We start from the raw sequence: 16,616 nt of genomic DNA, 5'->3' as shown, positions 1-16,616 counted from the left end.
CCCCAAAAAAAAAAACACTTCAACTGCTCACTTTAAACAATTTCCTGGTTCAGATTATTTATGTTTACCTGGTAAACAACAGTGGAAATAGAAAAGCTTGGTATGCTCTTTTGATTTTTGACTATTATTTTGAAGAGATATTTTGAATATCTTATATGATGGTTGTTCACACACAAAAAAAGTGCTTATATACATGGTCTGTGGTCACAGAGTTAAGCACATTAAAATTGCAATTTAAATTTAGGCCACTCATTTCTAAGCAACCCAAATGTTATCTCTAGCTGATGACCATTTCCAAATGAAAAATTAGTTTTCTCCAAGGGACTCTCAGGGGAAAAAAAGTGTTGTTAAGGCAGACCCCACGCCCAGGAGTATATGGCTAGCTCAAAACGAACTCAGTGGCATCACTGAGGGTTCTTTATGTCATAAAACTGTGTCAGGGCATTTTTTTAATGTGCCATATATTATGGATTCCAGTTTTGTTTTTATGGTATTCCTGTGTGTACAAATGTGTGTGTGCAACTATACGTGCTTCTTGTACTTTTTCTTTGGCTCTTTGTCATCTGTTTGTTTTGCTCCAATCTGATGTCTTTTTGTTTTATACTACTTTATTTTATTTTATTATTAATCCTTAGATGATTGTTTGTTTTCTAACTAGGGTCAGAAAGGTTGTGGATCTGGATGGGGGAAAGAGGATGGAGGAATTGGGGGCATTTGAGGGAGGGAAAACTATAATGTATTAAAATAGTTCTGGCAAAATAATAAATAAATAAATAAATAAATAAAATCTAGGCAGACTGACTTGAATGTGTTTGCTCTTAAAATAGTTTATTACAAAAAAAAACATCGAAGTGACCAAATAAAACGCTAGCAGAAGTGAAGCTGTACTTTTAATCACTGTCATATACTGATCACGTAGTGTATTCTGAAGCTGTAGCGGTTGTACACCGTTTGTGAGTTCAGCGAGGCGCACTGGAGGGCAGGACTCGGACTCTACAAGGCTCACCTTCCAAAGCCTGTACCTGCAAACTCTGTGCTCTGCAATACTGCACGGTTTCCCTCCTAATGTGATCTTGAGGTACATGGATCAACCGGCACCCCAACCAAAGCGCAGCGACCCCAGTGGCTGTGGTGATGGCCGTTTATCAAGGAATGTGCAGAGAAGGGCTTCCTGGAGCAGGAAAGAATACTAGGGCAAAATAATAGAGGATGTAAGGGAGGGGGTTGAGCGCCCTTCCTTTTTCCCTTGTGCCTGAAGCCACTGGTTTACAGATAGTGATAAGCACCCAGTAGATAGAATTTTCACTGGCCCTGTTGTAACTTCTTGCCAAATTATGCCTCGCAATAGTTAACTAAATTGCTATGCATATGACAGTTTCAGATATTACTAGTTTAGCCAAAGATATCAATTTGGTAATTCTGGATCCTTAATATTTTAAGGAACAATCTGAGATCATAGGAAAGACAGGATATTTGGCTTATAAAACTTATTTTGAGTCTCAGCAACTGCTTCGTTACCATGCTGGGTAGAGTCTTTCAGCGTCCTCTGTGGAAGTCTCCTGTCCTTTTCCCTGTTTTCTCCTACTTCTGATGTCTATCCTGTTTGCCCTTCTGAGTGAGGATTAAGCCTCTTCCCTAGGGTCCTCCTTGTTGTTTTGTTTCTTTATAACTATAGATTTTGGTATGTTTATCCTATATTATATGGCTAATATCCGCTTATAACTGCGTATATACCATGTGTGTCTTTTTGCTTCTGGGTTACCTCACTCAGGATGATCTCTTCTAGATCCATCCATTTGCCTGAAAATTTCATGATTTTCTTGTTCTTAATAGCTGAGTAGTATTCCATTGTGTAAATGTACCACAATTTCTGTATCCTTTCTTCAGTTGAGGGACATCTGGGTTGTTTCTAGATTCTGACTATTATGAATAAAGATGCTATGAACATAGTTAAGCAAATATCCTTGTTGTATGGTTGCACATGTTTCAGATATATGCCCAGGAGTGGTACAGCTAGACCATGAAAGAAGAGGACCTAGACCCCCTGCACAGATGTAGCCCATATGCAGCTCAATCTTCATGTGGGTTCCCTAGTAAGGGGAGCAGGGACTGTCTCTGACATGGACTCTGTTAACTGCTCTTTGATCACTTCCTCCTAGTTGAAGGTCCACTGCCAGGCCACAGAGGAAGAAGTTGCAGGCAGCCCTATTGAGACTTGATAGGTTAGGGTCAGATGGTAGGGGAAGAGAGCTCCCCTTTTCTGAGAAATAAAGGAGAGGAGTAGGGGGAAGAGTGTGGGGTATGTGCTTTGGAGGAGATGTAAATTGGCTACAATTGGGATGTAAAGTGAATAAAGTATAAAAAATAAATTTAAATTAAAAATAACTTATTTTGAAACAACTTTTTTTTTCTGGTAAAAAAGTGTTTTTTTAATGGGATATGTCTTCTCCGCTGTAGAGGAAACTGTTTCGTATACATCATTAACTGTTGCTTTAATGGTAGCAATGACTTGGAATCATGAACCTTTCTGACCATAAGTTTTTATGGCCTGTCTGAGTGTGTAGGTGTCCTAACAGCAGATCCCCAGAAGCCTGTACCCCACACTGCTGCCTCCCTCTCGCATCTCCTAACTGTAGCCTGGACTGCTGCAAGAACCTCATGGTCTCTTCCCACATTCACCTGACTTGATGTTATATCAATTTACTCTTCATATGGCAGATACAAATGATCTATTTCAAGAAAAATTATGTCATGTCCACTCTCAGGCAAAGCCCCCAGGAATGTTTTTGAACACTTAGCAGAAAGCAAAAACCAAGTAAACAAAAGACAAAACAAACAAACAGATCTACCTCACTGTGACCCTGCAGTACTTTGTTTTGTTCTTTCTCTTGCCTGACCGCAGCTATCACCCTCTCCAAACTTCTTCACGCTGTAGCTATCTGGTCCTTCTGCAGTGCTTTACTTCTGTTCTGGCCTCTGCTCTGACTATTCCCAAGCCATAGCTATTCTTCCTGGGAGCCTTCCCAACATTTTCTCCTTCCCTTCACTTATCACCCCTCCAAGTCGTCTTTGGCTAGAGTAGTGACCAATACTCTCCTCTGTCTTCCATCATTTCCTGACTACTGAAACTACTTTTACTGAAAGAATATTAATTTAGCTTATGAAATTATGCAAAGACAGGTCTGTCAAAGGGGCTATGTCTCTCTGTCTCTCCTACTGATGCTTCCTCTCTCTCACCCGTTCTCATTACCACAGGGTCACTCTATTAAAGTTTGTTTTATAAACAAGATCAGGTTTTTCTTTTCCTGTCATGTCCCAGTGCCTTGAACAGAGCCTGGTATGTGTTCAGCAATTACTGTTAATCTCTTTGCAATGGAATAATACAATTCTTGAAGACCTCTTGATTGTCACATTGAAGTCTGATTTTGCCTTTAAAGAAGATCTTATGTACAAGCATTCTACATGTAAGATCAGTGTCTGGAGAGTTACAGAGTACTAGTGAATGCTAATGTACTTCCAGTCACTAGTAACACCTGATATACTTACCAATGACAATACTTTGAAAGACTATAGTAGTTAATGATGTTATCGATATTTAGTTTATAGGCTCTGTTCATAACTTGGTTAATGTAAGTTCTCACTGGCCTTTTGGATGGCTTTCATAGCACTATCCATCTTTACAGAACTCAGAGATATCCTCATGACATAAAAAGGTGACAAGTGTGGCCCTCACTAGGACCTCAGAAAGATTTGATGACTACTCTGCTTACCATTAAAGCATTGTTTCTTATTTAAATGTAGAAAACTATGGTTTTTTTTTTTTTATTATTAGAGAGAAGTGGCACAGAGTAATACAAGAAGAAATGGTGGTTAGTCAGTGAACGGGCGCGTTATCATTGTCGCAGGGTATTTAAACAGCCCCACATGCTGTCCACAGATCAGAGCAGTGAAACGCAGGATTCAGTGGAAGCAGGATTCAGATTCAAGTTTCACTGTGATTCCAGAGTCCAGACCACCCCGGGGGCTGAGGCTGAATTTCAACAGAGAAACTATTGCCTTGCCTTTAAGACAAAATTGTTCCAGCTAAGAATTGCTCCAATTCTTTTTCACAGGCACAAAAACTATGATTATTATTATGAGTTTGGAAGCCTTAAGGTTATTTTCTCCATCTGTAACCTAAAGTTCTGTAGATGGCATTCTTTGGTTCACAGTCTTCCAACCTGGCATAGACCTGTAATGTGAGGTTCATATTCTCAGTGAAACAATTTTGAAATGTCAAGAAACAACAAAAACTGGACTCATTTCTTTTTAATCTCAAAGTTTTATGAAAATATTTGAGAAAAATTATAAACTTCTGAAATTATATTAATTTATATTAGCATTCAATATCAGGTAAAGGCTTAAAAGTTATAACTGGTCAGTAGCCTCTATAACTGATCCGTAGGCTATGTCCCCAAACACAGGTTTTCTATTACCATGTGAGCTTGCCAGATCTTTCAAATCATGCCTGTTCTAAACTGATCACCCTTTTGTAGAGCCCTTCTTCGGCTAAAACATGCCTCCTGCAATTCATCTCCCACTGTAACAGGTAACACAAGGGCATGCCGTTCTCTGCACTCGCTGCTCTAAGAACATCTGAAGGAAATTAATACGCAGCACTTCAAACCAAGTTTACTAGTTTTTAGGAATGGTTAGAAATAACACTGATGGTTAAGTGACTGCGGATCTGGTGCAAAGTGTGTGTGCGTGGCGGGGGGGGTCCTCTCATTTTCACATCATCTCCCACATGATTTTCAATTTTGCTAGAACATTAATATGTTGGCAAACATATTCTAGGGAGCAGCGATTAGAATAATAAAGACTAATAGTTATTTTATCTTAAAAAAAGATTTTTCAGTTTCTCTGAACCTATGGCAGAATGCAAATAAGTTCTGCAAACCTCTCCTAACTGGCTATCTTTAAAAGGCCATGGCAACAGAGCCTTGGAAAGAGCTCTTCCCTTCGAAATGGTGGCTTGAACTTGGTTCTTGGTCACTGCCAGTCATATAAATAAATGTTGGGGAAAGGTTTCCTCAAGATTCCAGTCAGTACAAAGGTGAATCACTAAGTGAGGGGCAGGTCAAGTAGCAGAAAAAACAATTTAATGACAATCCTTCGATCCTTCATTCTGAGCTTATGGAGAAGATACAAGGTGCCAAGAATTGTGCTAGGAGTTAATCACAATCTGATAATTTGTGCATAGATTTTATACCCTAGTAGTAGACACACAATTTTCAGTGGTTGTCCTTGAATTAAAAATTACATTTATACTTTTTATATTCAAATAAATGACTCTTTAATATCTTTTCTTCTATGTTCAGGAAATAATTTTATAATGCTAACTAACTTTGTAGGGACTAGGGAGATGCCTCGATTGATAAAGTGCATGCCATATGAGCAGGAGGATTAGAGTTTTTATTCCAAATTCCTATGTAAAAAATATTGAGTTATAGGCTCTGATGATAGCTTAGTGGATAACGTATGGGTGCTTGCTGTGTAAGCATAAGGACCTGAGTTCAACTCCCAGCACCATCAAAGGTCAGTGTGGTTACACCTGTCTATAATCCCAGTGAGTGGGAGGTAGAGACAGGAGGATGTCAAGAGCTTGCTGGTCACTAGCATGGCTCCCAGTTCAGCAACAGATCATTCTCAAGGGAATATTCCAGAGAATGATAATGCACAGAACTTGATGTCCATCTCTTCAAGTGTGCATATGGGTGTAAACACCCACACACATATGCACACAGTACACAGGCACACAGAGACACATGCATGCACACAGCTGGGTATGGCGGTGCACTGCTTATGTATAGCCACAGCATCAGAAGGTCAGACTAAACTAGGTAGATCCCTGAACCTCACTAGACAGTGACCCGAGCAGAATCAGTTAGCTCTATGTTTAGTGAGAGACCCTGTTTAAAAAAAATAAGGAAAAGAGAAAGTAATAAAGACACTAGATATAGCCCCACAGCCCTCATGTTCATGTATACGCTGTGCACAGACACACACGAACATCACACTTGCACTCACATTGACATACAAAGACATAAAGCATGTATATGTACACACATGCCAACACACAAAAACATACTTTCATACATTATGATTTAGTGTAAGTCTGCTATGAATACCTAACTAATGAAATGTTATTTGATGTTACTTTGCAAAGGACTAGAGTTGCACAAAACAAGAAAAGTTTGGTAGAAACATTTTTTATGATTCATAACGTATTATGACAAGTTGACAGGGAGTGGTGTGGCACACACCTTTAATCCCAGCACTCGGGTGGCAGCGACAGGTGGATCTGTGTGAGTTAGAGGCAAGCCTGGTCTACGAAGAGGGATTCAGGACAGCCAGAGCCACACAGAGAAACCTTGTCTCAAAAAATCCAAAATCAACCAACCAACCAAACAAACAAACAAACAAAAAAGACAAGTTGACATCAACATTTTGAACTGATACATTTCTATGTTCTTTCCACTTTTTTTTTCTCAAGACAATGTTTCTTGGTGTAGATCTGGCTGCCCTGGAACCCACTCTGTAGAGAGATCTGCCTGCCTCTGCCTCCCTAGTGCTGGGACTAAAGGAGTGTGGCACCAGGCTTGGCTGTACCTTCCACATGACCATAATGAGAAGACTGTATGAGAGGAGTCTCCAGCAGTCTCTCCAGCAGCCCTGTCCTCTTACTTACGATGTTCTCCCTTAGCAAACAGATCAAATGTCTGCATCATCTTGCACAGATCCATGTGCTTGCTTAGAGTCAGCCAAACAAAATACAGTGTTATGTATATGAAAACCACCCACTAATGTAAAACTCATCTTTCACACGTGTGTGTGTGTGTGTGTGTGTGTGTGTGTGTGATCAGAGCTGCATCCATTACTCACTTTGTCCAAATGTCAAACCACAAGAGCTAAATATAGGTGTTTACTTAAGATTAAGACAAAAGACAGGTATCTCTACCAAAGGATACAGGTATCCCCTCTGTTTTTAGAGAGAAAAAGAGGAAGTTATAATTGATAATTTTTCTACTTGTATCTTAAGACTATATTTCTTAAAGTATGAAACTATTTTTGAGTATTTCAGTTGAGATTTTCAATCTTCACATCAAAGCCTACTAATCAAACATATAAATCTATTTTTCCATTTTGATGTAGCAATGCTAGTTCTCTAACCAATTCTACAGCTGCTCAAATATTATATAATTTAATCTCAGTCTTTCTTATTTACATTTTCAAAATTAAATATAGCCAGTGCTCTATGCACTTAATTATTTAGAAGATATTTTCTATGAATAAAATAAACAAAATTTGCAAGCAAGCTTTTTCTCCTTCCTTCCTTCCTTCCTTCCTTCCTTCCTTCCTTCCTTCCTTCCTTCTTCCTTTCCTTCCTTCTTTCTTTCTTTCTTTCTTTCTTTCTTTCTTTCTTTCTTTCTTTCTTTCTTTCTTTCTTTCTTCTTTTCTTTCTTTCTTTCTTTTTGAGACAGGCTCAAATTATGAAGTTCTGGTCTAGAAGTCACAATGTAGTAGGCCAAGTTTCAACTCACAGAGATCCACCTGTCTCTGTTTCATGAGTGCTTGGAATAAAACAGTGTGCTATCATGGCAAAGTTTATTCTTGAACAAACACAGACACATTTAAATTTTAACTATTTGAAATAATTTCAGCATATTAAGCTCCCAATAAAAACCATTCTGGTATTTGACTAATAATTCTGCATAGTGTATACTGCTTATATTTTTTTTTCTATTGCTGTCATTTTTAAACCTTGATTACATTCGATCGTGACCTGAAAAGCCCATAAACACTGATTAAGCAAATGATCCAGGATCCTAAGAGTGGTGAAGCAGGCATGTCAAACAGCTGACCTTGGCTGAAAACTGAGCCACATACTATCTTAAGCACATTCCTATCTCAGCATAAAGTCATTATTACATTTTATTTCAAAAGATCTCATTTTCTTCACTTTCCAACCGCTCACTTATTCTAAGCTACCTAGTGCTACCAGGCGCTATATCAAAACTGTTGTCTAACACCCAGCATTCTGTGTTCGATTGTTCAGATTGTTAATTGAAATCTTACATCTTAAATAACTTACATATTTATAAACTATATGAAATTCAGTGAAAAAAAATTTCCCCGAACATTTCTGTCGATATACAGTAGTGATACATTTCAAGACTCCCAGTACATGTTCGAAACTGTGGCTGGGACCCAAACCTATAATTTGATGCCTTTCTCACCTTAACTATGCACTTATCACTCACTATTGCTGTGAGTTTTGCAGTTCAAGCTGTGATAGGAAAATGACCTATCAGAGTTTTATAGACAGAACATTCATTTTCATAGTAAGTCTTAGCAACTTTACAATATGATTTTTACCACTTATTAGGACACGTTTCAGCTTTTTTTACTTATAGAATTTGCAGCTTCCCCTTGCCACATGAGTGAAAACCATCACTTCTCTGTGTGTTAAGTCATCAATGATTAAAATAAGGTTACAGAAAGCACAAGTACTAAGATCCCACAACAACAACAACAAAAATTTAGTACTGAGGATGCTAAGTGAATAAGGGATGAGGAGCATGCCCAATATGGACTCTGTGTAGGTATGCTTGACAGAGGAATGGTTCGCCTATAGAAGCGGCATAGTGAGAAATGTCATGCTGAACAATTTAAAAGTCACTAACTCTTTCTAGAATTCTCTATTTACTATTATTTTGAATACAGCTAACTTCAAATTACTGAAAGCAGGGAAAACTAAATTTTCAATAAAGTCATCGTCAACCTGTGAATATATTCTGAAAGTTTATCTAATCTGATGTGAAAAACCCATTATTAAGGAAGTCACGAGAAGTATGGACCATGCGCATGTGACTGTGAGGGCTGGCCTGTTAAAACAGAAGCAGCCCAGGCAGGAATAATTACGGCAGGTAACTTGGGGTGTGTGGCTGGGAAATAGCAAAATAGCTTGGAGGGTTGATATCTGCCCAGTTACTGTGCTTTAAAGCTTTTATAAATTAAAAAAATAAAAGTAAAGTAAGTGGAGAAAGGTGGCGTATGCCTTTAATCCTAGCACACGAGAGGAAGAGGCAGGTGGATCTCTGAGTTCAAGGCCAGCCTGGTCTACAGAGTAAGTTGCAGGTCAGCCAGGACTACACAGAGAAACCCTGTCTCAAACAAACAAACAAACAAAGCAAAACAAAATTGTAAAATACCTGCACAATTTCTTCCTGCTAATGAGTAGACCATGGCACCAGTTCATAACACAACACTGCTGAATGAAATTACTCATTTAGACACATACTATTCGTATGTTCAGTATCTTTATAACCGGTATAATTGAGACTGATTCACAAATTTATTATTTTTATTTGATTTCTGTTACCTTTTGTGACTCCCTCTAAATACAAACTATGTATGCATTTAGAGATGTTAATCTGATACTAATTTTATATTAAAATCCAGTAGTATAATAGTATTTTATGACATAAGTGATTAATTAAAATTTAAAAGAGTTCATGTTAAAATGTAGAAAAATGTTGTATAACTTTAGAGAAAAAGTTCTACAAGTCTATCCCGACAAAATTATTGAATGTTATTTCTGATATTTATATACATTTAAATAGTTTCAGAAGTTACAATTTAAAGCAGCCAGAGGAAGTTGTGATCAATCATAGAGTTAAATTAATTATGTTATATTTTTGAAGACATAAAGAGAACTTCATACATCATTGTACGGTAATCCCATTTGGTTTTCATGTGATTATTATTCATGGCCAATCAATCAACAAACCAAAGCTCAGGCAAGGTGAACTGAAAAACTGATAGTAAAAGTATTTAAAATCACTTTATATAAACAAAAGAGTAGCTGAGACAGATGGCTTGGGGCTTTTCCAACAATTGTTTTCTTACCTTTCCTCACTATGAATTTAGGATTCCAGGATAGTAATATAATATCACAGTTGTCCCTTAGAATGAATACCCTGAAGACACCAAAATCTGTCATGCTGGAGTTACAGTTCTCTCTCTTCCTCCCTCCTTCCTTCTCGTTCTTTTTCTCTGTCTATCCCTGTCTGTCTGTCTCTCACTCTCCCTGACTCTCTCACTATATATGTAGTAACATTTAATGTCATGTTAATGCTATACAAATAGTTGTTAGTCTATACTTTCAGGGGCAAATAGCAAATAGACTATATTTTACGCCATTTTTATCCCAATAAGTTTGATTCACTATTGGCTGACTCCATGGATAGAATCCTAGGTCATGAGACCCACAGTTTCAAGGAAAGCAGAGTGTTCGTTTCCTGTGGCTTGTTGATATTAAACAAATTCAGGCTGTGTTTTGGAGGATGGGTCTCAAAATGGTATAATTTCACGTTTGATAATGAGTGAAAACGTGATGATGATTGCAGTTCCTGTTCGTGATGCGGCGACATCAAGAGCAACGGTCCCAGCACCACAGAGGCTCCCGCCTGCGCTCCTTCAGCTTCATTATTTCTCCATCAGTAGTGAAAAATATGTTTGTGGCCTCGTGTTTTTTCTTAAGTATAAACTCTCTAGACATATGTGATTGCTTATCCTTCTACCTCAGCCTTGCAAGGCAGAGCCAGAAGGATTGCCCATGAGGTTGGGTCTGTGCTACCTAATGAATCCCAGGCTGCCACGGGCCACAGAGTGAGACCCCTTCTCAGCCAAAACAAAGCAAGTGAGTACATTTTCTGCACAAACTAAGCTGCGATTTTAGAATCTTTATTTTCCAAAATTTCTCCGTTATGTGCATTTCAGTTTTCATACGTCCTGTGAAAATTAAATGGGAAAAGTAGCAAAAGTTAATTCTATATGAAACCAGCTCAGAAATAAGAAATTTTCATTTGAAAATGGCTGAAATGGTTACTCGATAATAAAGTGCCGTCCTTGACAAAAATTTTGCTTGAGTTGGAAGAATGAAGTTGAAAAATTATTAAACTAAGAGATTTAAACTTTCTCAAAGAATCTGAAAGACAGTATTTCAATAAAATTATGCGAAATCATGATTTACCTTTGAGGAAATTCTAAATGGAGATTTGCTTAACTTTTACTAAATTAAAAAAAAAACAATGAGATCAATTTATTGGTTCTATTTGGGTATGGTCAACAAATAGTTTTTATCAAGAAAATCCACGATTACATTGGATTAATTTCTAAATGTCTTTTGAAAATCTTACTTCTTCATTTTTCCACCGATCTCACTTATTTTTCTAAAGAACCATAATTCATGAATGGAATGTTCATTTCTGAGGTGATATTGAAGTTTATTCCATTTCTTTCTGGAATAAGTATGAAAAGTGGGTTTATGCCCAAGCTTTCTTTCAATAAATATATTTGCCTTTCTGGATTTCCTAGAAATGTTCCATACAAATGAATTAGAAGAGCTCAAGTTAAATGAAAGAGAAAAATCTGGGGGAAGCTATGACAGATAAAACAAAATATCCATTGTAATATTATTAATATCATAAATAAAACAAAATGTCCATTATAATATTACTAATTTTATTGGCCATCAAACAATGGTCATATGCAGTGTAAATATTGGATTTTGCTTGTCTAACTTCAATTTTTATATTAAATTGTTCTTGCTGTTCTTGTGTGTTTGACAGAGTCAGCAAAATGTGTGGCAAACACTAGCGTAGGATAAAGTCATCCATAATAGATACAATGAACGTGAATTAAACTTCACTTGTATAAATGAACTTCATCACCACAAAATCCAAATGCAAATTAGAATGTCCATTCACAAAGATTAATAGTCCTTAACTTCTACCTTAATTGAGACCTTTCGCCACTAGTTTTTATCTTCCCTAAACTTCTTTACCAAGCTTGAGAATAGTGCACAAATACAGCTATATGAGAGTACCCTCAGGCCTTTTCCTATATAGAATACGGTCAACAGCATTGGGAAATGCTAGTACTGTAATCCCACGACATAGGCTGAGTTTCCCCATACCACAGAGTTTGTGTTTGCTCTATAGAGTCACAGAGCCTATCTACTGTTTGTGATTAGAGTGCCGAGAGGAGGGATCTGTGTTTCCATCAGTTGTCCAAAACTCGTTATCAGCTCATGGTAAACGGAGTCCTGCTGCTTTTCCTAAGCCATCCATTTTTCTACAAATCCTCCTATGTAGTCAGTCATGCCTGAATTGTATTGCCTTGTACGTTATGCGTGCCTATGAGACTAACTGACATAGATTTAACGTTTAACAAAATGCTTGAGATAGTTTTACTAAACATTTGAAAGCAGTGTGTGGTAGAACTTCTCAGACTAGAGCAAGTGGGTCAGGTGACCATGGCAGCAGTCATGCTTCTGTGATCAACTTGACCGACATAAACCAAAATACCTACAGGTAGAAGGCATATCCACAAAAGCATGAAATGGTAGAAAGCGCAAGAGCAGAAATGAAGGATTTGCAGCGTGTCCTCTATACCTTGAGGCAGCGACTGGACAGGAAGGGCCGCTTGGCCGGGTGGGATGGAGATGAGGCCCTGACGCTGAAGGCTGAGCAGATGCTGCTGCTGCTGCAGTTGCTGCATTTGGAGAAGCTGCTGCTGGAAGACAAGCTGCTGAGCGGCCAACTGCTGCTGCTGCTGCTGCTGCTGCTGCTGCTGTGGGTGCCAGAAAAGCCGACCCAGTCAACAGCAAAGAACAAGGTGCACAGAAACCACCCTCACACACAGACAGGCGTGCTCCTGTCCTTGCCCTGATGTGCTCTTCATCATCCCATGGGCCGAGCCCTGAGGCAGAACGGGGGCAGCTTCTAGGTATTCAGCTACCTGCGTCTTTGGGTCTTTGGATCTAAGCAACATCTGGGAACCAAGGTAGTTGTGCTAATGGTACCGAGCAAGGTTTACAGAAAGGATCTAACAAAGGTTCAGATATTTCGAAACAGGTTCATCATAGATGATTTTAAGTTTATTTAGACCAAAGTAATAAATAACACTTTATAGACATGCTCAACTTCCACAATACTCTCACTTTTTCCCCAACTGAGTATGTTTGTTGTGTGGAGGCCCATGGATGAGGTCTCTAGTGATCTATTAGTAAACTTGGATGGAGCTCACAGGACAGGCACATTAGCTCTCTCACTCTCCTCCTCAGTTCCCTTTTTTTTTTAAATACATTAAACTTGGAATTATGTGAAAGGCAAAAAAAAAAATGCCCTTATTATAAAGAAAAGTCTAAGTTCCAGTTTTGTGAGGCATTACAAGACAAACCAGAGTTCTTTGGACTCGGGAGGGTAGGAGATGGCAGTCACACTTGAGAGGAAGACAAGCTGTGTGGAAGACCTTTCCTTTTTAGTTTGGGGAAAAGAAAAACTTGTGATGCGCTCACTGGAAAACAGACTGCATAATGGAGTAAGTCATGTGGATTGCCCAAAGCCTCTGAGAAATAAGGGAGCAATTTCTATTCTGTAGTTGATGGCTGTCTGAAATTCTATTCACAAATCCAAACAGAAACAAAACCTCAGGAGGTCAAAACTGTTTCCTGTACGTTTGCATAATGGGCAGCTTGAAGACAACAGCCCTGATACCTGCTGATCAATTTAACTACTTCAACATGTTTTGTTTGTATTATGTTTATATTTGATGCAGTTTGCTGACAAGTGCAAGCTAGGCCTGAGAAGCCAGCTTGTCAGTTTGATTTATGAGCATATCAAACGGTAACTTTCTACTCGCCACTCCAAACCTACCCTAGCAGTTCATTAATCAGGGGCCTGTGACTTTGAAATCTGTGCTCAACCAGTTTTTTCTCTTAGTCTCCCTGCCCCCGCCCCCAACAATGGGCTAAATTTGCATGCATGTTCTCTGAGCTGTATGACTGAGAAAAATAAGGTTCCCTCACCAACTTGGATTGTCGGTGAATACAAGATAATCAGTACTCTGTCCAGCCCACAGCTTGCTCTTTGTACACTGTGATTCATTAGTGAACATTAGAAGACAGCCAGCCAAGGACTGTGACTCTCAAGTCCCATGCTACAAAAGAGGAGAGCATGAGAGTCTCGCTGTCACTGTTATTAGGCTCAGTGAAAATATAGAACACTGCATCTTTGACAGCAAGAGCCTTGTTATAGGGAGATCTGAGACTATCCTCGCCTCTCAAAGCGCCTTCTCAACCCCATGCTATTATATATCAATGAGATAACTAGATCCTACCTCTTTTGCTTGCTTTCCAGGATGCTGCTGCTGTTGCTGCTGCTGCTGTTGTTGCTGCTGCTGCTGTTGCTGCTGCTGCTGCTGCTGCTGCTGTTGCTGCTGCTGTTGCTGCTGCTGCTGTTGCTGCTGCTGCAAAAGCTGAAGATGTAACTGCTCTTGCTGTTTCTTGTAAAACTCTTGTAGTTGTTGCTGAATAAACCATTTTGACTTTAATAAATAAAGGCAAAAGTTTCATGTATTATAAATGTCCTAAACTCTTCTAGACTGACACAGGGTAGAGGAGCCATTAAGATTCACCTCACAAAACAAAACAAAAACATAAACAAAACATCGGATTTAAAGGGACAGCGCTACCTACTTTTCTCCCTAAGGCAGCTCTGAAAATTTCAAATCCAGAATCCAAACAAATCCTGAACAAAGTGGCATAGAAAAATCCATATTCTAAAGGCCAGAGGCAAGGTGAATACTCTAAATGACCACATCTGAAGCCCCTATGACGACCTAGGGCCACCTGTGCTTTACCCCTTCGAGGAATCAAGCATAAGTGCCACCAAAGTGGGATGTTACAGTCTCCCCAGAAAATAGCTTAATCTTCCAGAGGTGTAGTACAGCATTTGCTCGAAATCTATGTCACAATCAGAGGCAATAGCAAACGAAGGAAGGAAGACATCTAGTAATACACATTATTTCCACCATGGAAAAGAAGTATCACATTTTGAGTCCCTTTATAGAGACTCAAGCCTTCCACGAGCTGAACAGTAGGTTTACTGTGGGCATTACCACAACACTGTCATGATATTGATAATGCTATTTACCTGCCTGATTTTATTCTAATAAGCAGATCCTTTTTTTTTTCATAAATGATGACTATACCTTGGAAGAGAAAGCTTGGGGTGCTGCTTTTGGCATGCGCTGTCTGCAAAGTGGCATTTTTTCTATTTATTGGAACTAAAGTTGGGTGCTAAAGTGTTAATGGATTTTTAAAAGAAACCAACAACAATTATGTGGTATCTTGGTATACTCCTTGGCAAATCTAAAAGTAAAGGAACCTAAGAATCCGAATATTCAAATATTGATTCTCCTGTCTTCTCTCTGCTCTTGTTCTAGACTCCAGTACATTCAAAGAGAATGATTAACTGAAATGCTCGTATGTAGCTCTGCAATTACAGTGTGGCATTTCTTTTCTAAGGTGCAGACGGATCGCTTTCGTAAGTGGAGGCCACACTGTCCGACTAAGCCTGCTACCAGCAGAGCGTGGCCCCTTGGGCTGGACCAGAACACCAAAGCAGGTAACCCACATTACCTGCTGCAGCATCACTGCCTGCTGCTGTTGGAGGAGGGCCTGGAGCTGCTGAGGGGACAGGACCTGCTGCTGGAGGATCTGCTGCATCTGCTGAGGGGTGATCACCTGGGGAGTCATCATGGCCACGGACACAGGCACCTTGCATGGAGAGAAAAGGACAAGGAGGTCACGATTCACAATCTGCTCATCTTAGCACGACTGTATGACACTGTTTTCAAGTTACTCAGCACCTGTGGCCCTCCAGTGATACATGTTTTGTGTTGTTATGACTTTGTATTACTTTGAAAATAGTTTTCCAGGGGCATCAGTGCTCACCAGGCTGCGAGTTCAAGTTCTGTATTTCAAAGGTACTTGTACAGAGGTGTTGGAACTTTCGGTAATACAGCTGAAAATAAAAAGTTTCATGGCAGCACCCTCAGAAGCTCATCACTGAGCATCTTTTCAACATCTCACTGTTGTAACTGAAAACCTTTCAGAATGTTTTAAACATTGTTAAAATAAAAAGTTAAATAATTAAAAATATGCATACAAATAACTAATATTTATAGTTGTACAAAGCATTGTATAATTATATACATATTTATAGTAGTTAAAAACACATACACTGAGTGAATTGGCTGAGTAGGTAAAGTTGCTGGCTTCTCAGACCAACAAAGTATTTTCTAGAATTGACATGACAGAAAGAGCTAGCTCTCACAAGTTATCCTTGTATTCCATATGAGTGCCGTGACATGTGCGTGCAAACATAAGAGACTGGTTCACGAGAAGACAGACTAGCAGTATAGTTTCTTCCTTAAACATTTTCTTCTTACAAGCACCTAACTTATACCAGAAAGTCCAGAAATCTGAAGATTTCTCAGAGATTCTCCATTAGATTTATAACAAAAACAACCATCAAAACATTTTGTTTAAAATTTCTTCTCATCAGGACTGGCTGCATTGTCTTCCTCGGTGGCCTGGCAAGGCCGCTCCGCCATCAGAGAGAGGTGATCAAAGAGCCAGCCACCGAGTTTATATCAGAGACAGTCCCTGTTCCCCTTGGAACAGGAACCCACTTGGAAACTGGGCTGCCATGGGCCACATCTGT

At 39.0% G+C, this 16,616-nt stretch overlaps 1 protein-coding gene across 12 annotated transcripts in view; it reads right to left on the bottom strand.

The window, feature by feature from the left end:
* The window catches only part of Foxp2 (forkhead box P2), a 558,155-nt gene that overhangs the window by 47,537 nt on the left and 494,002 nt on the right, over positions 1-16,616 (bottom strand). For 5 of the 12 annotated variants that reach the window (XM_060374220.1, XM_060374219.1, XM_060374218.1 and 2 more), the window contains 3 exons: positions 15,530-15,667; positions 14,227-14,433; positions 12,501-12,678 (listed from right to left, as the gene is read on the bottom strand). In XM_060374220.1, the coding sequence (XP_060230203.1) occupies positions 12,501-12,678; positions 14,227-14,433; positions 15,530-15,667 (523 nt within the window). The remainder of the gene's footprint in view (positions 1-12,500; positions 12,679-14,226; positions 14,434-15,529; positions 15,668-16,616) is intronic. The other 7 variants (XM_060374229.1, XM_060374230.1, XM_060374225.1 and 4 more) reach the window with 5 other exon arrangements.

The sequence above is a fragment of the Meriones unguiculatus genome, chromosome 21 (genome assembly GCF_030254825.1).
Source record: "Meriones unguiculatus strain TT.TT164.6M chromosome 21, Bangor_MerUng_6.1, whole genome shotgun sequence".
Classification (NCBI taxonomy): domain Eukaryota; kingdom Metazoa; phylum Chordata; class Mammalia; order Rodentia; family Muridae; genus Meriones; species Meriones unguiculatus.
The sequence above is the reverse complement of the archived record's forward strand: the minus strand, read 5'-3'. Positions and strand labels throughout refer to the sequence as shown.